Source organism: Candoia aspera, chromosome 16 (genome assembly GCF_035149785.1).
Source record: "Candoia aspera isolate rCanAsp1 chromosome 16, rCanAsp1.hap2, whole genome shotgun sequence".
Classification (NCBI taxonomy): Eukaryota; Metazoa; Chordata; class Lepidosauria; order Squamata; family Boidae; genus Candoia; species Candoia aspera.
In genome coordinates this window covers 11,768,913-11,792,004 of record NC_086168.1, presented here as the reverse complement: position 1 = coordinate 11,792,004, position 23,092 = coordinate 11,768,913, and the positions used below count along the sequence as shown (strand labels likewise).

The 23,092-nt window shown below is 55.3% G+C and overlaps 1 protein-coding gene across 1 annotated transcript; it reads right to left on the bottom strand.

The window, feature by feature from the left end:
* Positions 1-2,292: 2,292 nt before the first annotated feature.
* On the bottom strand, positions 2,293-18,691 carry ENTPD2 (ectonucleoside triphosphate diphosphohydrolase 2). Its single transcript, XM_063316110.1, has 9 exons — positions 18,541-18,691; positions 11,156-11,273; positions 9,808-9,958; positions 8,565-8,724; positions 7,149-7,376; positions 5,978-6,247; positions 4,702-4,821; positions 3,843-3,977; positions 2,293-3,701 (listed from the first exon to the last, which is right to left on the bottom strand). The coding sequence occupies exons 1-9, from the start codon at positions 18,655-18,657 to the stop codon at positions 3,498-3,500; spliced, it is 1,503 nt and encodes a 500-aa protein (XP_063172180.1). The 5' UTR covers positions 18,658-18,691; the 3' UTR covers positions 2,293-3,497.
* Positions 18,692-23,092: the final 4,401 nt, after the last annotated feature.

Genomic DNA, 23,092 nt, shown 5'->3' with positions numbered 1-23,092 from the left:
GCCTGCCGGGGGGGGGGCTCCGCCCGCGCCGCCCACCTGGGCCCTGGCAGCAGGTGCGCGGGCTGCCCGAGCGCGGGGCGAGTGCGGCTGCGCGCAAAGCCCTCGCCGCTGCCGCCGACTCGCCGCGGCCACCTGCGCGCGCCCCCGGCCCCGCGCGGCGCCGCGGAGGGGTCTTCCAGGATGCCCGCCTCGGCCTCCGGGGGGCGTGGCCTCGACCCCCCGCCGGGGAGGCCGGCCGGTGCGGTCCGTCCGCGCCCCGAAGGCTGCCCGGGTGGGCGCCGGGGGAGCTCGCCGTGGCGGTGCTGGCCTTCCAGCCGCTGCCGGCCCAGGGCGGGAACGGGGGGCGAGGGGCGCGGCCAGGCCAAGCCAGGCCGAGCGGTCGCGGCACCGGACCGGGCTCCGATGCGCAGGCAAACGCCTCCGAAGAGAGAAGCGGCCTCACCCGCTGGGCTCGGGAACGTCGCAGCCCGCCCGGCAGTTTTCCCCGGGCGCCCTGCTCACGCCAGCTGGGCGCGCAAGAGAAAATCGGCTGAAAGGTTAGCCCGCGAGAACCGCTGCCGGCCGCGCGGGCGCTTCAAAGAGCCGCGGAAAGCACGGAACTGCTTGACCTACATCCTGCTTCCCAGGGAGGCAGGCCAGGAGAGGACGAGCGCCGCCCGCAAGACAGTCCTTCCCGCAGCCCCCCCTTGCTCCCGGGGCAACCCGCCACCCCCTGGCATCTCGCCCCCGCTAGCTGTTGCATCTAGATATTTTTATTTATTTATTTATTTATTTGATTTCTATAGCTGCCCATCTCACCGAGTGACTCTGGGCAGCTTACAACAATAAAACTATAAAACAATTAAAACAATTACAATTAAAAGTTAAAATAAAATAAAATAAATAAATACAAAATAAATATACATGGCTGCCAAGCGAGCAATGCATGAATGTTAATACAGCCAAGAGACAGGACCATCCACACGCTGAGGGCCCCAGGCCCAGGTAGTGCCCAACCTCTTTTTCAGTGCAGTTTATAGAACACGGGCCTTCCCTGCCCACTGAAGGCAGATCACGGTTCTGCTGCAGCTGCTTCCTGAATTTAAAGGGCTAAGAGCCCTTTGGGTGGAACAGGGACAAGCATTTGGGTTGCGCGTCTAAAAGGCTATCAGACACTCGATGGGAGGGGCTTTGCTTTTATCATGCCCTGGTTAACAAGAGCAGCTGTGCAGAGAAAGACCTGGCACTCGGGAAGTGAGGCCCTGCACAGGGCAGCGATCCAGATGTGCCGCAGAGGGGGCGCAGCTGCAAATGCAGAACCCACCAGGACCAGGAGGCCCAGCCCCACCTGGCACTCACACCAGGGCTACCTTATGGCCATAACTGAATTGAAGATTCCACCAAGAGGCCAACTCCCAGGCAAAATGGACCAAAGTTGGTTACTACACGGGCTTTTATTATTTTAAGGCAAGCATCACTTCGTTTTCTTTACATGGAAAACAGGCAGAATACAATGAAGGGCTGGGAGCATGGGGAAGCACAAAGGCACCAAAGAAAAGCACAAGGAAATACGAGCGTGTCAGAACTCAGTATCAAAACAGCCAAAAGGAGTTGGTGGGGAGCACAGGGTGCCAACAATGGTAGCTTTCCAGCTTCAGACACTACCCCATTTTCTTTAAAAAATCCATCTTTCTCTTCCCATCCCATCCTTGCCTTTGCTACCTCCCCAGTTTGCCCTGACAGAGGCCTTTTTCTACCTATCCTGAGAATTTGTGCAGAAGCCAACTATGTGAAAGCCTAATATGGTTGCACTATCCATATAAAAAATATTTAAAAAACCCCAAACCCTGGATAATGTAGTTTGTTTATATTATACAGAGCTCTATCATCAACAAAAACAGTTACCCTGACTTCGTCCCAAATTCACACACAGGGACATTCTAGAAATGAGGAGGGGGGAAGGAAACTACAATTGCCAATGTAACCTTCGACTTGTCCCCACAGAAATAAATCCCATCACCTTCTGTGGGACTTACCCCTAAGTAAAAGAGTGGAAGCATTAACTGGGGCATATAGCCAGCAAAATTGCAAGTTGTTCTTACGCAGTAATCATCTAACTCCACTGAGCTTAATCTTATGAATGGAAACTTTGTGCACGACTGTATTTAGGTATCTTTTAAGGGTGCTGGGGGAGAGCTGTCTCTTCGTGTTAGCAGTAGTATATACAATCCCGGCACTTGGCACAACTGACAACTTTTCTATATGTGTATTGTACACTAAGAAATGGAAGGACCCAAAGTAAATTTAAAAATATAAATTCGAATGTAGATGATTTTTAATTTTTGAATTAAACATTGTTTGAAGTGTTTTGTCTCATGGATGGGTGTGACACCCAGGAGTGCAAGAAATACAGTCAGTCTTTGGATTTTTCTCGCAGAAAGAAAGCAAGGCTTCCCCTAATTTCTGGAAAAGATTCGGAAAAAAAGATTCCCAAAGGCTGGAGGGAGTCATGCTATCCCTCTACCGAGGAAAACTCCAAAGCGGGGCTTGTCCTGCAATAAGCTTTCATTCGGGGGTCAGGAGGTCAATAAAGGGTGTGTGGGTGGAGGAAGAGGTACTAAGCAGAAAAAGAGGGGGTTGTCTCAGCAGAGGTAAAGACAGCTTGCTGGATTTCAGTTCCCTAAAGATGCCCTGCTAGGCGATCGTGGGTGATCTCAAAGAGCTAAGCCAAGCCAAACCCGGTTTGTACGTGAATGAAGTCCCACAGTTGTGGGCTACAGTCAGAAATCCACATGGCTGCCCCAAACACACCACAAAGATCTCCATGATGTCTTGACTCAACTGGAACAAGAACCTGTGCCAAGAGTTGGGATCAAACCGCCCCTCCCCCAGCGAATGACTTCAATCCAGTGGGAATCTGGATGGTTTGGGCCCATTTAAAGTTCCCGTAGTACATTTTTTGGACAAACAAATTTACTTTTGAAGGGACCGCAGTTTTTGAAGACTGGTGTTTGCTGAGGGGCAAAAATATCCAGCGGGTTGTCACACCTTCCAACATCCACAGTCCAAAGAAAGAGACAGGTGGTGATATTCCCTCCCGGGGTCATTTGTTCATGGGGTCAGAGTATGGTTGGGGTCAAGATGTCTAGGACAGGCCCCTGATATCTGAACTCTAATTGGGAATTCCTGAGCCTAACAACCAAACAGGAAGAACGGAAGTGATGGAGGACTCCAGGAGGCTGTCCTTGTGAATGGCGGCGTCCTTTTTTTTCTTTTTCTTGAAGTTGGGAGCCCTCTGATCCTTCAGGAAGGAAATGGATGCAGGAAAGTTGGTTGGCTGAGCGCCCAAGGATCCATGCCAGGCATCGCCATGGAGAGTGGTCCTTCCGTCCGGGCCCTGTTTCTTCCTTCCTGAGTTTTGGCAAGAGGCTGGAGTCCCCAGGGCGTGACCAGGGAAGGCAGGATGGGAGACAGCTGGCATCCAGTGCCCCCTCGTGAGGTCAGGGCTCCCACGGGCACTACACTGCCCCTCGTCCCTTGGAGGATCTCAGCAGGCAGAAGACGCTAACTATGCTGCCCAGGAGGATGGCGACGAACAAGAGGATGAGGCCAACCCAGGGGCCAAAGCTGGTGCTTTTCCAGAAGCCAGGCTCTTCTGCCGGGATCATGTTGGTGAGATTTAGCATGTAGCCCAGGGCCCAGCCAATGGTCGTGTCCCCGGCCTGCACAAGTTAGAGAAAAACAAAACCAACCGCACAAAGGCTCCATTGCACCCAGCCCTGAGCCTCGGCCTGTGTGCCCTGATCCGGAGGCCTCCCATCTTTCCAAACTTGCCCTCTCAAAGCATGCCAGAAAAACTTTACCTTCTTCTGGAAGGCAATGTTGGGGAAAGTGCTGTTGCTGAAGGAGTAGCCCCGTATGAGGAGCAGCGAGATGAACGTGGCCATCGAGCAGTAATTCTGCAGAAAGGGCTCCAGGTTCGGTGCTTTCTTAAGGAGCTGGATTGGCAGAAAGAAATGCGGAGGCTGAGTTCTGACCTTTGAAGGTACAGCTCGTTTCCCAATCTATCTCCTCCCCCTCAAGGACTGAGATGGAAGATCATTCATCATCCGCAACAGATTCTTTAATAATTATTCCAAGTTCATAGGGCTTCATCTGCAATTCGTCGTCCATATTTTGACAGGCTGCCTTCTCAAAATCCTCCTGGGGACCCCCCATTGGCTGCTTCTCTGCCTCTCTGCTTACCCTCAAGTAGCTAAACCAGTTTTCTTTGCTTCAGTTTGTCTTTCTTGATGGACTGTTCCCACCCCAGATCCTCTGACAGAGGACAACTAAACATCCTTGGTCTCTCCCACCCCAAACATTAGGGTAGAAACATTTTAGGTGTGAATTATATCCATTTCCTTCTTCTGCAGGTAGACCCGGCTTAGACCCGGCAAGAGAACAGAGGTCACCATGAAGCTTTTGTCCCACATGTGAACAGAGGTCACCATGAAGCTTTTGTCCCACATGTGAACAGAGGTCACCATGAAGCTTTTGTCCCACATGTGAACCACTGCACTCTCAATTTCAATTCAGGTTTAAACCTTTATATATATAAATAAATAAATATTTCAGGTGTGCGTTCTTGGGGGGAAAAACCCACTCATGTTTACGTGTCTAGCTTAGCTGAATCTGCCCCTGGTTGTATCGGTGAAGGAGGATTCTGGGGGACAAACCGACCTCATTCCATGTTGTACCGCAGATGTCCACCGCAGCCTCCCTCAGATCATTTGGCGTGTCCACCGGTCTTTTCATCACGGACTGGATGAAATCCACCGTGTGGAAAAACGCAGAGAAGGCCTGTTGTGGAAGAAGAAGGAGGGGGAGGGGAGGGGAGGGAGAAAAAGGGGAATGACAAACTCATTTAAGGTCCTTACACCCCATCTGCCACAGTAATATTACCATTGGGATCAATCCAGCCCATTTTTTAAAAATAGTTAAAAATATATGATAATGTATGTTGTTGCTATTTCAGAAGGGGGTGGGGAATGGCAGTGCCAACCCAGAATGAACTCTCTTAAAAAATGAAGCAGGGATGGAGCTGGTCCATCCACCAGGGCAATGGGGCGCTGCAGCTGAAACTGGGAAGTTGTAAAAGAATCCGTAAAAGCATCCGCTTCTGTGTTACTGCCATAGACACAAATCAAGTCACCAACTATAAAGGCTTGACTTTATAAAAATGGAGAAATACAGTAAAGCCGAGCCAGGCAACACAGGCTAGACGAGTGGAATGGAAGTGAAGTGAAGCGAAGCAAGGAATCAATAGCTGAAAAACGCCCAACTCAAAACGGAATGGAAAAGGGGTGTCATGCCACTATTATCCAGCAGGGGGCAGAAGCGCTCCTTCCTTGCAGAGAGGAAAGCGAAGGAAAACGAGCGAGATGGGCCGCGAGGAAATTTTATAAATAAACAAACAAATAAATGCAGTGTTTGGGCTCAGGGGGGCCCTCGGAGCAGGGTGTGCAATTTGGTGGAGAAGGGAACAAGCCAAGAACCCTCCAAGCTAGACATCCTTCCGGGAGAGGTGGGTTGCAGCGGCTGGCATTTGCACCGCTGTCCAGAGCCGCACTCCTGCTGTATCTGAGAGGCTTCCCTCCCTGGAATCCTGTGGAGACCCTGAGCAGCAGGGTCCTGGAGGCCCTGCCCACGTCCTCTGCCTTCTTTTGCAGGGGCCCCACTCCCTCCGGGCCCCATTTTGATCCCCTTGCCTTCTGCCCATTGGGCGCAACGGCTCAGGGAACAGGAAGGCATGGAGGAAGACCGAAGAATCGTTTGCAGCTCTTTTCACTGGTTACTATAAGGGCCGTGAAAGTTTAGATCCCCTCAATCCCCACGGAGGGGGCAGCGGAAGAAAGGCCCCAGCTCTGGGACCGTTTCCTCTGTTCCAGCGGCCGCAGCGAGAACCCCAGGCCCACCCTTCCTCGGGGCCCCAGCAATGGCAGACGGCAGGACTCACGATAAAGTTCCCCTCGACAGGAGGCTGGAAGACTCCGTCGAAGGAGCAGTGGGAGTAAGGGCAGCCCGTGAACCGGAAGAGGCTCTCCGCGTGCGCCAAGCACTGGGCTGCATCCCCCGAGCCGCTCATGTTCACCATGGCCTTGGGGGCGTAGCTGGGAGGCCTCTCGGAGCTGACACAGGGAGACCCGTAGATGCTCTCCAGGGAGAAGCTGCGCCTGAAGCCCTGCGGCCAGCACGGATTGTCCACTTGGAGGGCGTAGCCTGTAGCCTGCACGGGGAGGAAGCATAGGGGAGGAATCAGTGATGCAGAAGAGAAGGCCAGCCCCCTCCCCACAGGGTATCTGCCAGCCCCAGGCAGCAGGCGGGCCCCCTTCTCCGCTGAGGGCCACTGAAACGGAGCCTACCTAGGGCAGATTCCAGTACGGAGGGGCAGGGCCGCAACTGAGGGGGCAAAATGAGCACTGGGGGGCGCCAAAATGGGCGCGGAATCCATGGTTGCCCCGGGTGACAGAGACCCTCGTTGCAGCCCTGCCGAGGGGCTCTAGGAAGGCCTCCTCAGCCCGCCCATCCCCGAGGGACTCAGGACTTGGCCACTCTGCCCCGTCTCGAAGCAATGCTGCCTCGGGCCACCGGGAGATGCTAAACCAGCCCTGCACGGGGCCTGCTGGAGGCTGGCTGCCAAAGGGCAAATGTGGGCGCCCCGCCTGACTCCGAGGGGTACAAGGACAGCCTTCCAGCTTAAAGACAGGCAGGGCCCCAATGGGGCAGGTTGATGCAAACACCCAGACTGGGGGGCCTGTTTCAAGCCCCCCCATGTCTCCTCAGTGGCCCGCTCCAGCTCCTGGGCCCTTCCAGCTCTCTCCACAGGAGCCATGAGAGGCTGTGCTGCCCGGGTGGAAAACCTCCCGCCTGGAAAGTGCCCCTGCCAGGATCTGGGGTGCACAGAGGGTGGCCACAGGGCCTGAATCTCAACCCTTGCCTCCCTCCAGTTTTCTACTGCAAGGGACATCCCATGGCTGGGGGCCCCACACCAGACCTGTCTGCAGGAACGCTCTGTTAGCCAACCAGCGGGAACCCATCCCACCTGAGCGGGCCCCATAAAAACGGGGCTCTGGTCCCTGCTCCTCACTCTGCAACCCCGCCCCCGCCCCTTCCTGCCCAGGCCGCACCTTCAGGATCCTGGAGACCAGCCGGTTGAGGACCTCGTTCATGCCGTAGCAGAGGAAGCTGTGCGTGTACACCTTGTAGGGCTGCCCATACAACTTCAGTGTCACCTGGTTGCCAGGGCTCTCGATCACCCCAGTGGTCTCGAAGGTGATCTGGGTGGAGGCGCCGCCCAGGTCCATGGCCCCCACCGTGGCTTTCTTTGGGCGAATCCAGCGCCCGATCCACCCGTACTGGAAAGAGAAGACGCTGTCTCCCAGCTCCGTGCTGGAACCGAAAGCCACGACGGCGTTTGGGACTTGGGGGGGGGGCTCTCCAAATTTTGCTTCTTTTCCCACAAAGAGCTTTCTCCACCTGGGGCTTCAAACTGCAGGGTGCATTCCTTCTTTCCCCCAGCAGACAGGCAAATGGGCAGTATTTTGGGGCCAAATTGGGCCTGGGAGGCAGGTTCCCATCCATGCTTCCCCCCCACCCCCAGAGGATGCTCTCAAACAAGCAGCATCACTGCAGAAGGCCTCTTCATCTCCTGCTCCCTGCACCGGCCTGTCTGAGAGTACCCAGCACAAGGGCAAAGAGCCAGCGGGCCTGTTCTCAGGGCCTGGCGTCCAAATGAGACTCTACAAGCGCCAAGAGGAGCACCAGAAAAGAACAAAGAAAGAGGGGTGCAGGTGCCAGCTCTTCACAGGCCCATCCGCCAGACCCCTCACTGAAACCCAGTTCGGAGAAGCTCGCCCGAGAGACAATCGTCTTTGTTGGCTTCCTTTGCGAAAAGCCTTTTTTCCTCCCTTGAAATTTGCGCTGGGCACCGCAAAGGGCAGCACCTAATACGTGCCGTTGATGGGGAAAAGGCGAGGGCAATCTGCTGACCTCCCTCCAGGGTGGGAGTGGGTTGCTTAGGTGGAGCGCAGCAAGGATGTGGCCCCAAAGCCAGTCAAGACATTTTAGGTCCCCCTGCTCCGCCAATTCAGACTAGTTTAAACCTTTCCTGTGACCGTGTCTGTCTACTGGGGCATCAGGAAAAAGAACCACCCTCCTGTTACTTTTCACATTCAGGTTCCTACCCTCCCATTCCTCCGCTCTCACCCCAAGGGACACACATTTGGCCCCGCCATCAACCTGCCCCTCTGTCATTTGCTGAGCACTTAGCATTGCTTAGCTGGCCAAGCGACTCTGGCAGGTATCAGGCTGCCCATTCACTTTATCACAATTGGTGGTTCAGCTGCCAGGCCTTCTGTGACGTCAGTGAAGCTAAACCGATGGGCTGCACTCTTGCTGTGACATCAGAGCGAGGTAACCCAGTGGCACCCGGCTCGGAGGAAAAGGAGGCAAGAGGAGAATTTCGGGGGGGCTCCGCTGTGCATTTGCAAGGAGCCCGGATGAAAAGCAAGGCGTAGGACTGGCTAGAAGCAAGTTGGCTCTACCTTTATGAAGTTCTCCAGGAGGTAGTTAGCGGTGACCCATCCAAATAAGCCTTCATCCTCTCCACTCAGAATCCTGGCTCCAAGGAAGTCGAAGGGGTATTGCTTTAGCGTGGAGGTCACAGCTCTGAGGACACTGTCTGAAGCCTGGGGGTCAGAAATGCTACACACACACACACACGCACAGACACAATTATCGTTCATGATTTGGACCAGGGCTAGGCTTGACTCTGGGGATCTCCCTGCACCCACTGCTAGCTGGATCTGCCCTTGTAGGTTCACACAACAGGGTTAACCAGGCTCTGTCTGAGGTCTCGTGGCTGCCAGGCTTGGCCACAGCCCACCCCTTGTGTGACTTGGCATATTCTGTGATTCTGCTCCATTTGGCTAGCTTAACGTTTCCATGAATTGTGAGCCCAGAAAATGAATCAAGCTGGTAACCAGGAAGGGTCTTATGTGAACCTCAGCAGTACAGAGAAGCCGGTTTGCTTGGGGGAGCTGGCAGGGTTGACCTGCCCAAGCCTGGCTACCCGGACAGTTGGGGCTTGGGCCTGACGGTGCTTTCCTTAGCAAAAATATTCACATCGCTAGAGCATTTGCAGAGAGGAATTTCTGGGCCAGGCATGTATGTTTTCCTCCTTCACAGACAAGGATCGGTCCGGGGAACCAAAGAAACCAAGGCATGAAGAAACTTGGGGTGGGTGGGGATTAACAGAAGAGGAAGAGATCTTGGCATTATTAAAAGAGCACAAAATGGACCCACCCAGGAGCTGAAAGGACAGGGGGGCACTTCTACAGCCTGAAGCCAGAAAAAGGCTTGCCCTTGCATCAAAGATCGTGCAAAAACTGAGGAGCAGCTGCACCAAACTCCCTTCTCAGGACAATTTCTGTCTCCATTCAATGCAGGGGAGGGTGATCCACAAACTTTAAGGAACAGGAAATTTCTTCACTTTCACAGTGTGACCAAATTCTTTCCTGCTTTTGTTGCAAAAGAATAATGGGGCTGCTACCTCGCCAGAGAGGCGGATCTGGGAGGCCAGCGGGCACACTGGGATTTGGGATAGAATCAAAGGGGGAGAAATTGGCACTGCACCCAGTGAAGAAGAGATTGTGCGAATTGCCCCTGCTGTTGCAAGGCAACTGCCGCTAGCTTTACAGGGAGACAAAGTCTCAGGAAACCAATGACCCATCTCAGCCTCCCGGATGCCTGGGGGAAGGAGTCTCCTTCAAGTCAATCAAGTCTTACTTGAGCAGCCGCATGCCGGCCGTGGCTCCGAGGTAGAGGGGTGTGATGGCGTGCCTGGCCTTTGGGACGTCTTCCAGGGCCTGGTCGAGGCACTCTCGCAGGCTTTGCCCAGCTGCCGGGGGATCTGCGGCGTAGCTGGAGATGCCTCCCCCTGCAAAGCCCATCAGCCATGAGTCCCGGGCCAGGAAGACCCCTCCTGGGCAAGGATGGACCCACCTCGCATGCAAAAAACGGTGGGGGCTTCTCTACAAAACCAGGCCCAGAAGGGGTCCAGATATTTTTCAGCACCCAACAGAAACATGGTTGGAAGGTTTGCTGACTCAGGCACAGCTAAGTTCGTTCCAGATTTTTTCCCAACACTGCCCTCTCCTGCCCTCCAGATGTGCTCCCTGTGCTGGGAATTCCACCCCAAACATCTGGAAAAGGCAAGGTTGGGGGAGACCGTTCTGCTGCTAAGGCCTTTGGCCCGCCTCCTGCTGGGGCCTCCTCCCCCCAGCCCTTGCCAGCTGTCCAAAGAAAGGGACGGGATTACGTTGGCATGGCTAAGCTGGTTCCATGCCCTGGCATGCCCTCCACTGAGGAGCGTTCCTGTTCTCACAGGCCTTTTGACAAGCACCTGGCCCCCTGCCAGGCCACGCCCGCGCACTCGCTCCCCCCCAAAGTGGAGCCCACAGGTCTTTCTTTCCAGTTGCTGCCACGAACCAGGTGAGTCATGCCAGTTCTTTGTCTGATACCCATGGGAAAAGAAACAGAAAAAAAGAGGAAAGATGCCATTGCACAAAATGTGAAATGGGAATCTCAGTTGGCAGCGAGACGCTTGCCAGCTCTAAGTCACCCTGAACTTTGGCTTGCCCAGGCGCAAGATTGAATAAGCCCCTTGCCCCTCAACAGGTGTGTGCAAACTGGGCTTTCCCAGGCCTGCCGCTGACGCGTCTCCACCCCACATGGCAGCACTGGAGAAGAGCTCTGGATTTGGGAGTGGGAGAGAAACCCACTATGGCTCTGGTCCCTCCCAGCTGCTGGGGATGAAGAGGCCCCGTCCAGCCTTTTTGGAGGGCACCCATTTGGGGAAGTGCCTCTAATTTACACTCTGCAAGAGATGCATCGCACAATGTCTCACTGGAGAGGCTGTTCATCACCCCCCTTCGCAAGCCCTCGCTCGCTCTGGCCTCTGGGGCTACAGAGAGATGCCACACCTGGGTCCCACGCGACTGCGCTCCAAAGCCGGGATAAGAGGCGGCAGAGACCCTCAGAGGATGCTGACTGGTGCTTCCCTGCGTGAGTCCCCATACCTTCTCTCCCGGACAGTGTTTCTCCAGCTTGGCAGCCTCAAGATGTGTGGACTTACCCTTCACGTGGCAGTCGCTGTGCTCGCCGACAATCCCGGTCTCGTTCTCCTTGTCCGACGGCCACTTGTAGACAAACATGGCCGTGTGGGAAGACCCCGCATCCAGAACAATCCCGAACTGCACAGAAGAAGGAGGGGGGAGGGGGGGTTGGAAACATCAGCCAGATCCCCAGTTTTCCGCCAGGAAGCAGAAATGCAAGATTGAGGCCTTGGTTGCTCCACCACCTCACAGCAAGAAGTACAGGACAATGAGAAACGTGGAGAGCTTAAGAATTCTCCGGAAAATGTATAACTGTACAGGTAGTCCTCAATTTACAATCATTTGTTTAGTGGCCATTCAAAGTTACGACGGTGCTGGGGAAAAGCAACTTGCAACTGATCCTTGCGCTAACGGTCGTCGTAGCATCCCTGCGATCACGTGAACAAAATTTGGGTGGTCGGCAGCCAGCTTGTATTTACAACGGTTGCACCATTCTGGGGTCGCATGATCGCCATTTGCAACCTTCCCAACCTTTGTCCACTGGGCTCTTCCCAAACGCTTTGGGAATTGGGGTAGTCCCACAATGGGTGGCGCAGAGCCCACACAAATGATGCCATTTTGATTTTGGCATTTTCCGGATGGAACAACACAACGATTGGCTCAATATCCATTATCTAACCACACACGTATTATCCCGGTCGTACGCAGGAAACCGGGACGGCCTGACTTTAAGTCAGAATCTGGCAGAGGCCATGCTAAATATTTTTCCAAGCCTCTCAAGTATTTACAGCTCCAGGTGGAGAAATTCGTAGGGCGGGATGCGCTTGCTCACTACCAGCCACAACTTGATTGGCCTCCTCCAGAGATCGCCTGTCCAACACCCCAGAAACCAAAATAAATACTATAATTTGGCTGCAAGGGTTCGGCTTCTGGCAAAGAGGCTTACTTGGGTGGTGTCTCGCTCTTCTCTGCCGATGCTTCTCGCCCCAGACTGGAAGACCCTCCCGGGCTTAATTTAGAACTAGGGATCCCAGGTCGCTCTGCGGTGCGGAGACCACATGAGAAAAAATATATTTTTCACCAGTTTCCCCCCAAAAGCTCCAGTATTTCCATTCTCCAGGCTCCTCTGTGTTTGCACCCACATCTTTGGGGTCCTGGCCTTCCCACGCAATTGGGACTGGCAGTCCCCCCCATCTTTGCGGGGTCCTGCCAGGTTCCCCCCCACCTCACCCTTTCTCCTGGTTAAAAACCACGTCTCTTTCACCCAAGACTTCGTTTTCTGCAGCAAGGAACCTCGCCCGCCCCATCCTCGGCGCTGCGGCATTTCTCCCACTTTCTCAGTCTGGTGCAGCCTCTGCCTGAAAACCAGGGCGTTTTCTCCAGGCCAATCCTTGGCTGCTCTGTCCCCAATTCCCCCCACCACCCACACACCTCAGACGTTCATACGGCCAGTTGGTCACCTTCCCTACTTGCTACCCCCTCTATTTAACCAAGGGAGCCTTTAATTGTCAAACTGGACGGCAGCATTTCAACAGCAGCTCTTGCCTTCCCAAGGCCTAGTCGCTGCAGCCCTAAGCCCTCTGGGAGATTTCCCCCTCCCCAAACCCCCTCCCCAGAAGCGGCACCGGTTGATCTACAATCTAGAGCTGATGCATTCCAGACCTGCAGATAGAATGTTTGACAACATTTCGAGGCTTCGAAAGAGAGCTACGTGGGGCAGGGGGTAGATTTCTGGCTCGGACCTCTGACATTTTGGTCCTTTGCCAAGCAGATTAGCCTGTGGCAGAGAGAGAGAAGGAACTCTAGAACTGGCCTGGCCTATTCAGTCTCCTCAATCTGTACGTCACATTCTTTAGACCCCAGTTGGTGGACTGGTTACACTGATCTGTGTTTTTGCACAACCCTTGGCTGTTCCTACCCAAAAGGGGCCATTAAATGTCAGTTTGTGTTCTCTGCTTGTTTGACATTAATCTGTGCATTCCACACTCTGCTACTCGCCCTCTTTGAAGTTTAACTTTAATTCCCCTGGAGATGCTTTGCTACCAACACCCTCCCATTGCAGGGAACCCACATAACCTTGCAAAACATTTCCCAACTACTGTATCAGCCAGAAAACATGGCGCCCAGGTCTTCTCCTTCCCATAACAGCCTGGAGGACAGAGATTAGCAGAGGTGGGTGGGGTTCCCCACCAGCAGCAAGGAACACCACACAGGTGCCAGAGGGGAAGGCAAGGCTGCATTTGAATCAGCCTGCAAATTTGAAGGGTGGAGACAGTCCCGCTGGGGATGTGCAACCCTCCAGCCCCTGACCGTTTGCCAGACATGCAAATCATGACCACAAATTATCTTAAGAAACCTAATCCAGCCTTCTTTTGCACCATGGTCAACAAGACTGCAAGCTGAACCATCAAGAAATGTGTTTGGTGTCGCTTGTGTGCCACTGAGGCTGGCCACAACTGCTGCCTCTCGTGGCAATGAATTCCACAGGTTAGCTCTGCCATGTGCCCTGAGTGCCTTCTTTTTCTCTGTTCTCCCATCAGTCCCCTTCTGGGTTCCACTCTTTTGAGAGAAGCAAAAACGTGACTCTGCTCTCTGGAAGGACTGAACACGATGCAGCTCTTCCATGTCCCCCCCCCCAAGCAGCAGCCCCTGTCTGTGAGCCATTATTTGGTCCAAGCGATCCAGGTGGTTCTGAGCGCCACCGTTTAATTGCACAGACCTGGAATTCCAGACCCAAGGGCAGGCGGTAACCGAGTCACCCACACCCACACGTGACTTTCACTTCTCTCTTGCCAAAATGGCACTGACTCAGCAGCAGCCTTTGCCTGAGATGCTCAGCCTCTGCAGGTGGAAGGTTTTTGAGCGTTTCATGGCGATGATCTAGGAAAGCTGGTGGATGGACGAGGCATGACACAAACAGGAGCCAGTTGGACATTGCCAGACGAGGATCTGTGGGCAACCTCCTCCCCTTGAAGCCTGCCTTTCACCTGGGGGAAACGTAGGCCTCCCCTTGAGCACCACCACAAGTGACTACCCAGAGCCTCGTCCTGCAAGGAGGAAATGTACAAGCCCAGTGCTGGGAAGATGCGAGATGTTCCTCCCTTTCTTTGGCAGCGCTGGCCCTCCCTGGACCGTAGAGGGGGACATTCTTCCCTTTGAAAATAAATAGACCGAAAAAGAGCAACGAGAGCTGTTCGCTCAAGTCCCACTGAAGACCAGCCACGTGACCATTTGGAGAAGCCCGGGGAACACTCGTGGGCAGCTCTTCTCTCCTGGCAGAGCCTCAACAGCATGTGCCTGGCCTCTGCAAAGAGGGAGCTCGAGGGTTCCCAGAACACGCATGGCAGCCCTGCGGTGTCCTAATATGACCTCTACTGTTTTACTCATTATTGCTGCTGCTGCTGCTGCTGCTGCTGCTCCTCCTCCTCCTCCTCCTGTTTTTAATACACCACCACCACCATAAAACTCTTGGGTTGGTCCCAACACACCATCGCCTAAGGCCACGCAGGATGTTCGGCTGCTTTCACTGCCAATAGCTTCATCCCACAGGCCTCCGAGAAGCCGGTCCTTTGGAAAGCCGCCAGACACTTAATGCTTCTGCAATATCCGTGTCCTGGGCAGTTATTTCGGTGAGCCCAGGAGGAGGTGCAGATTGAAACCACTCCAAGCAAGCAAAACGTTTTGGCCCTGGACCAGTTCTCCAGGGAGCCTGCCCCCGAAATGTGTGGCTTTGCCTGGAGGTACGCAGAGCCCTGGCTGGCTGCCCCGGTGGGGGATCGGGGTGGAGGTCTCTGCTGACCAGCTACCCCGAGGGGCACCTCAGGAGCACCTCCAAGCCCCAAAGGCTTGATTGCACTTTTCAGGACAAGCCACTCGGAGTTCGGAGTCGGAAAGCCTGAAAGGAAAGGGGCAGCCCTTTGGGACCCCGATGCTGCTCTCTTCACTGTTGGGGGCAACCGAGACCACGATCCAAAGGCTGGTCGGAGCCTGAGCTGACCCCCTGCTTTGAAAGCTGGTGCCTGGGGGCCCCCATCCCATTCCCAGCCTCAACTCTTAATCCTCTCTCTGGATGTGCAAAGAGTCAATACGTTTTGTTCAAAACGCAGGCCAAGGGATGGCAGGGTTCTTCACTGTCTCCTTCCAGACCTTTCTGTGGGGGAAGGCAATGAAATCACACTTGGCACCTTCACAGGAGCCCTGGCAAAGGTCCAGCTCAAGGGAGGAGAAGGCGCTTTGCTTCCACGCAGCTAAGTCTGAGCCCAGAGAAGCGAAACGGCAAGCAGACGAAGATTCAGACGGAAAGACAGGTGCCTGCCCTTTCGCCTTCCCCCACCACTCGCCCTCCAGGATTACAACTCCCATCGTCCCAAGAGGGAATGTTTGCCCTGGTCCCACCCAGCCATCTAGCACTGCCTTGCCTCTGGTAACCGGTGGCCCAGGGCACCATCCAGCTTTCCGTGGCTTCTCACGTGGCCCAGAGCCTCCCGTAAGCTGCCTTGAGGACTGCCTGGAAGAGGAACCAGTGGTGGGGTGGGAGTGGGCGTCAGGAATCTTTGTAGAGGCTGAAATGCAAGGAGGGGAGGGGGTCCTCGGAAGGACGGTATTAGAGCCTCAGCATCCAAGGTTTTGCTCAAGGGAAAGGCGGCCTTTTAGCTGGAAGTCTCCCCAGACTGCTTGCTAATGCGCCCCCTTCCCAAGACAGAGCTTCTCAGCACAACTAAAACATGGCTCAGCCCGCCAGGGAAAATCCAGAGAATTAGACGGGAGTTGGACCCGGAGTCACAGGGAAGAGGAAGATGCTTCAAGCAGCCCGAGGGGCCCCTGACCTGGAAGGCAACCCAGATAAATTCAGGGACTTAATTCCGAGCAAGCAGGCCAGGCCATTAGCGAAAGCCCTGAGACGCCCTGCCCCACTTTTCCTGCTTGTCCGTCTGCCAGAGCCAAGATCCTTCACCACTTCTGTATGGGAGGAGCCTGCCCAAGCAGTGGAATCTGGGCCCGCGGAGCAAAGCTGATCTCCAGCATTTCCCAGCACTGGCAAGCGGCCTAGGCAGGGCCCCCAAGGGGTGTGAGAAGTGCCAGACGTGGGAGACACAACCTGGGCGTGGTGTCCCAAGGAAAAGCACATTCCCCCCAGCTGTGCACACGGGGGAGAAAGAGCAGCTCCTTTTGCCCACATGCACTACCTTGGTAAGGTTTCCACCTGCCCGCCCTACAACATCGGGCAGCCTGTGGCAGGGGAGGCACGCTCCCAAATGAAACACAATTTGCACCAGGGTTTTCCTGGGTCCCTCGCCCACCTTGTCCCTTGCTGTTTCAGACTCCGCTCAAAAGCGCACAAGTGCCTAACCTTTAAGGCATCAAGGCGGCTTGAAAACACTATTCCAGCATCCCAGAATCCAGAGCAGATGAGAAACCTGACAACATCTCAATACCGTGGTCTGTCGATGCAGCCCCCTGGCTCTGAAGGTGGTCCAGGTGATCCCTTTCGAAGCAGGATGCTTCTCCCACAGCATTTAGGACTCAGAGGTAGCCTGCTGCAGGGCATGGAGGTTTCACTTCCCGAATGGCTGAGGAGAACTAAATAAAACCAACCCAAATAACCAGATAATCACAAGCAAGGTAAGTGTTGACCAATGGCTTAGCCTCCCACCAGACAGGAATGTCTGCCCCATTCCAAAAACCTGAATGCCCCCTTTGGTGACCAAGCCCATTCCAGACTTCCCAGAATTCCACAGTGAAGGTTGCCAGACTAGATTGACCATGCCTATCTGGAAGGATGCAAAGCACGCTTCAGAAAAAAAAAAAGGATGCAGTCCGCATGGAGGACGCACAGAAAATAGCTGCAAAAGGATTAGAGTAGCGTTTCGTGATCATGTTGCACTACAATTTCCTTCAACCCAGTCGGGAATGATGGGGTTTCCAGTCTAAAAGAACTGGAAGAGGTCTAGCCCAGAAAATTAAGGAAAGAGCTAATGAACCCACTGGGAGGACTGCCTCAGGGAAAGAAGGCTGGGTGGCCACTCGCTCCCCTTGCAAGGATGGGAAGTTTCCCACAGTTCAGAGTTTAGCTTGGAAGCTGTTTGGGACAGAAAATGATTGTTTCCACTTATGTAATTCTGCAAAATCGCCATGGGCCCCGACTGCTTTGTAAATAAAGACAACAGCAAGCCTTCTCTCTCCTGGGTGGGTTCAAGACACGGCCCGGGCACCGGCTTCACCAGCTCTTAAAGGGGAGGCTGCCACTCTGCCGAGAGCCCCGTCACTAAGCAGAACCCCCAGAGACAGAGACAGTCTATCTCGGGTGGAGAAAGAACAACAGCTTGATGGGCTGGCTGCCTAGGGCTGCAGCACCGAGGAAAGTCCCATCTGGTCCAGACTTCTGGTTGTTGCTATCTACCACGCAGGGCGGGCAGGAGCCACAGCCGCCATGCCCGTCTTTTCCCATCTCGAGGAGTGGGATGTGAGAAGGAAGACTTTGGCCCAAGGATCTCCTTTCCAACTTCTCCATTCCACAACCCTGAGCATCCAGTGAGTGCAGAAGGAAAGCTGGCGGGAGCCCGGCCCTCTCCCCAAGCGCTCCTAGAGCGCAACCCAAATGCCAATGCCAAGCCGAGCCAGCCGCTCTTCCAGCCCACACACGCACCTCCGCCATCCCAGAAACCTAGGTATGAAACTCCGGAGCCGCCCCCCCCCCCGACGTCTGCAAGACAAAGGCAGCAGTGGGTGCCCCCCAAAGTGCCCCCCAGAAAAAAATGCCCCTAAAGACCCCCTGCCCACCATTCCCGTTCTCCGCCCTGTTCTGCTTCCCCAGAAAGACACCCACAACCCACAGACCCACAACCAGCCTCCCGCTTGGGCCAGCCGAACTCGGTCAGGGTCTGCCGCTAGTCCAAAGGAGGGGAGGAAGCCGGGAGACCCCGCGGGTCTGGGCGGTCAGCGGCAAAAACCCGTTTTCTAACCGAAGACCCGGCAGGGCTGGCAGCGCGACCCAGGAGCGGCCAGGAGCCCGCCGCCTCTGCGGGGAAGAGGGCTGCCAGCCCAGAAGCCCGGGGGCGAAAGGGCGGAGGGAGGCCAGACTCCCAGCGGCGGGGGGCTTTCGGCGCCGCCGGGGGAACCTGCTCGTCCAGGGAGCGCCCACCCCTCCGGGCGCGCACAGATCACCAGTCCCCGGCCCAGCCGCCTCCCGGGACGGAGGGGCTCCCGGGCTGACCCCCCCCCGCCCGCCCGCCCGCCCCGCACCCCGCCCCGCTGCTCCTGGGCTCCAAGGGAAGCGGTGAGCGCCCACGGGCGGAGGGCGCAGCGCCTGGGCGGCGGGAGCGCCTCTCCTCTCCACCCGGCGGGCTCGGCTGCAGAGCCCGGGATGGCGGCGCGCGCGGTGCCCGGCGCTGCAGGCGCGCCTTACCTTGAAGGCGGGCGACTCCAGCACGTCCTTGGTGGGCACGCAGAGCAGGATGAGGCCCACCACGGCCACCAGGCACAGCGCGCCCAGCGCCGCTACCACTGCCTTCTTGGAGCCCATGCCGCCGGCACCCGCGGAACGCCTGCCCCGCTCCCGCACCGAAAGCGAAGTCGGGAGCCCCGAAGCACCGCCTCCTTCGCGGCCGGGGCAGGGCTGAGCCGGAAGGAGAGGCAGGTGAGCGCCCCCGCCTCCTCTGGGAGGCCAAGTTGCCGAATCTGCCTCCCGAAGAGGGAGGCGGCGGCGGCGGCGGCGGCGGCGGAGGAGGAGTCGCGGAGAGGCCTCGTCTTCCCCTTGGAAACGGCGGCTCTGAGGAGCCTCCACGCGGAGGAGCAGTGTATCTCTCCAGGACTCAATATCACCGAGGGAGCGCGCTGCAAGCGTTTAGACCCGGACCCGCATTGCCACGGGAGGCTTCGCCTCGTGAGCCCACCTTCCGGCTGGGCACCAGGCCCGGCTGTCCAAGGCGACCCAAGCGCAGCCTGTGGGGTGAATGCAGCTGCTGGGCTTTTGACCGGGACCCTTTGTTTCGGCCTGCAACCCTCTTAGGCGCCCCCCTGCATTTCCACCACCACCTCCGAAGACGGTCGGGAGGCTTGGAGGGAGCAGCGGGCCTAAGGTGGCATGCGGCTGGGTGGCTGGTGCAGCGAGCCTCTGAGTTCCTTTTCCCAGGCCAGAGCAGAACCAAGCCTGCTCCTGGCACTCTACAGGGGCTCTTCCCTGCTGGACACGCAGGCAGCTTCTCTCTTCTGCTTCTCTCCTCTCCTATAATGTGGGGCTGGACTCACACTTTCATTTCTTTATTTCCTCTGGAAATCAGCCTTTGGCTGCTGGAGATCCCAGAGCCTCAGGAAGTGCCTTCTCGAATGCAGCTCTGAAATCCGGTCTAGGAGCAAAGCAGTTGGAAAAGAGAAAAGGCGCCCCTCCAGACGGCTTTGAAGTCCTCAGAGCCGATGCCGGTGGGCAATGGGCTTGGCTGTGGCTGCTGCAGATGTGAGTCTGGCCACTCGCTGTGGCTTCGCCGACCCAGCACCAAGCAGCCGGTCACTCAAGTAGGGTATAAAGGCTCCGGGTGTAAGACGCTGGTTTGGAATGCTTGCTTCTGAGCTGATGCCCTGTTTGAGTCCTGTCCAGATGCCAAAGACACCTTCCCCCATTGGGGTTTTTCCAGATCTGTTATTCCAGTCTGCCTGCCTGTCTCCAAGGGTGCTCCGGAGATAGGCAGGCAGGCAGGCAGACAGACAGATGTCCCCAAGAAGGCCCTGCCTCTTACAAGGCCTTTGCAGGTCCAGCAATGGAGGTGGAGCCTGCCGAGGTCCTGGCCTTTGGAAGGAAGCTTAACAGCCCCCAGCCAGCCTTTCTGCAGCGTGAGCTGGATGGAGCAAGACTCCCAGGGCCCTCCGTGCCAATTCAACAGTCAAGAGAAGGAGAACAAACCAATCTTTGTGGCATAAAACAGCCCCCCTCTGAGAGATTTAGCGGATAATGAAATTGCTAATAATAGCAAGTTGCCTTGTACTCCTCAGTTCGTTCCCTTCTTCCAAAATTAGCCACCAGGCTCTCAGATCCACAAAACATTAATGTTTTTATGGAAAGAATTTGGAAGCAGAAACTCTCCCAGTCTTGCCTGGGTTGCCCCTCTCTTGGCATTTCCACTCTGAGAGAAGTGCAAAGGGTCTTGTGATGCTAAGTTGTCCCTTAATTCTCCCTTTAAATATGAGTGTGTGTTAGTTAATAGCTGTAGTATTACTTTCCTTCAATTTTTTTTCTTTCTTGATTGTATAGTTTTAGTAAATAACATTATTACTTTACTATTGTTTATTTTTGATGTTATGTAAATATATTGAGGGCTCTAACACCGAAGTCAAATTCCTTGTATGTCTAATCATACTTGGCCAATAAAGTATTCTATTCTATTCTATTCTATTCTATTCTATTCTATTCTATTCTATTCACTTCACTTCTCTGGGAGGGAAGATAATCGCCCCCAACGTCCAGCCACATCCGAGACAAGGAGCAGAGGGCCAGTGGCAAGGATGCCCCAGCTGAGCAGAGTGGATACAGCCTGGCTCAAAAGCTCCCAGGAAGTTTGGTCAGATGCCTCCAAGATGCCCACCAGCAAGGGAGAGACCAGCCTGGCTTGGCTTCTCCAGAATTCGGTAGGGAAAGTCGTCTCCAGCGGGGCATTTCTTCTTCATAACAGGCCCTCATCTGAGAGTCCAGCCTCTTTTTCTTTTCCTCCTGAAGGACCCTAATTCTGGGAAGAAGGAGAAGGGTGGAATTCATTCTGACTTTAGGAAAACATCTGTTTTTAGATGAATGGGAACGAAGCCAAAGCAAAGTTGGACCACTGGGTGGGAGAGATCCTGTGATCCGCCTCCCCCAGAACTCAGGAGTGGGTGAAGCCAAGAAAACAAGGGAATTTGAGTTGGGGGGTGGGGGGGAGGAAGCCCAGATTCCTGAATTCAGCATGGCTCTGCAGAACTGAACTCGGCGGTGGTTGGTTCAGCTCCGACCCCTTCCAGAGTTAACATCTGGAATTCCTTCCCAGATGATGACGTGGCAGGTGATGAAACAGGAAATTTATGCAACAAGGATTTTGTTGATGGTCACTGGCATTTCCATGCTCAGACACACTCAAGCCCCAAAAGGGGGAACAAGACGGCAGATCGTCCCTAAAGGGGCTCCAGTCAGCAAGGGCAGAATCCCCTTAGATTTCCCCAAAAAGGGGCTTCTGCCTTCTGAAGTACCACCCGTAGCCTCAGTTTACAGTGTGTGCTACACCTTTGAGAAGGCCAACTGAGAGCTTTCCTTCCAGAGTCCCTTTTCCAGCAAGGAGCAAGGCGGCAGCAGGTGGTGGGCAGGGGCCCCTCGGGCCCAGAAACCCAGCATTGCCCCACGATGCAGATGAAGAATTGCCAGTCTGGCAAGAGGCCCTCCCTATATCTGGGGATTTTCCTGCAAACAGCAGGATGCGCTTCCTGGCCAAACTCAGCTGCAGAAAGCGATGAGCTGCCCAGGTTGGCTGGAAGTGCATTAACAGGGAATGCTGAGCTGGGTCCTTTTGTGACTGCTTCCCAGCCCTCGGCTTCTGCAGAGATACTTCCGATCCATCACCTTTTCAGGTTACTTTAGTGCTGGCAGGCCAATCCAGTCCCTGCCAGCTTCTGGAGCCCCTGCTTTGCAGACCCCAGGCCCGGGAGAGACTCCTGTGGGGTTTCCCCCAGCCTAACATTCCCAAGAGCCACTTAGCCATGAAAGAGGCTCCTTTGCTCTGTTTTAGCTTAAAGGGTGGCACTGCCCTCCCAGCCCTGGTGGTTTCTAAACAGAGTAAATATTCACCTGCCACTTTGGGGCACATTCATCCTTCCTTCGCCTTCCTGTTTCACCTTCCTGCTTCCTGTGTGTGGCGTAGGTGTCAAAAGCATAACCAATCACCCATGGCTTCCTTCCAGGGTAAAACACACAATGGTGCTGCAGATTAAGGCGCATAGGAGGCTGCTGGCAAGGTTCCAGAATCCCCGGGTGTCCCTGCCCCTGCTTGAACTCTGAACTGCTCACCCCTTGTTGGCGACCTTGGGGCTGCCCCGGTGGAGGGATTGCTCTATGATGCAACCCCAGATGTTCCTGGTCTGGTCTTGGCTTCATGCGCTGTGCCAGCCCGGCCAGGTTTGTGGCTCAGCGCGATGAGAGAGGCCGTGCGCCTTCAGAGCACATCTGGCCAGGCCCCTCAAGACTCAAACAGCCTGGCAGGTGCTCCAGGGGCAGGGGGCTCCCCCATTCCTCCAGTCCAATCAGAATTAAGGAGGGGGCCCCAAGCCCGGTGGGAGGCCGCCACACTTCCCGCGTTCTGGCTGGAGGACGACGAACAGACAGACGTGCTGCAACACCGTAGAAACAAAGGCGAAGGGACATTTGAAAATACGATCCGTTCCTGGCGTTCTTGTTGCAACATATGTTAAGCCATAAGGACACTCGGGTGGGGAAGGACTGTGGACATTCAACCTGCCCCCGCCCAGTTTTGGAAGGACAAAGTGATCTGGAGTGAGCTGCTGACTTTCAGGCCGAGCTGGGTGGGAGAAGGTTGAATCTGGAAGGCTGCCTGGGACAGATGACCCCCTGTGTGTTGATGCTCGCTGTGGGGAGCAGCCCCAAGGTCGGTGGAGCTGGTGATTCAGGGCTTTCGCCTGAACCAGCTGTCTTCCTTTCTACTTTCCTCCAGAGGGACCCCACCTCGTGCTGAAAATACAAAGGAAACATATTGGTTTGCCAGGAGCCAACCGCTGCAGCGGGGGGGGGGGGGCGGACCCAGGGTTAGTGGCACTCACCCAGAGGCTGCAGGGCGGGGCTCCCCCAGCCGGTTCCTTGCTTGGGCCTTCATTTTCTGCATGAGCCAGGATGGAGGTCAAATCTGGGGGGGAGAAGGTGCACGCTCCTGAATCAGTCGCAAACGGCTGAGTGGCCTTAACACGAAGCACATCTCTCCACGCTTAAAAGT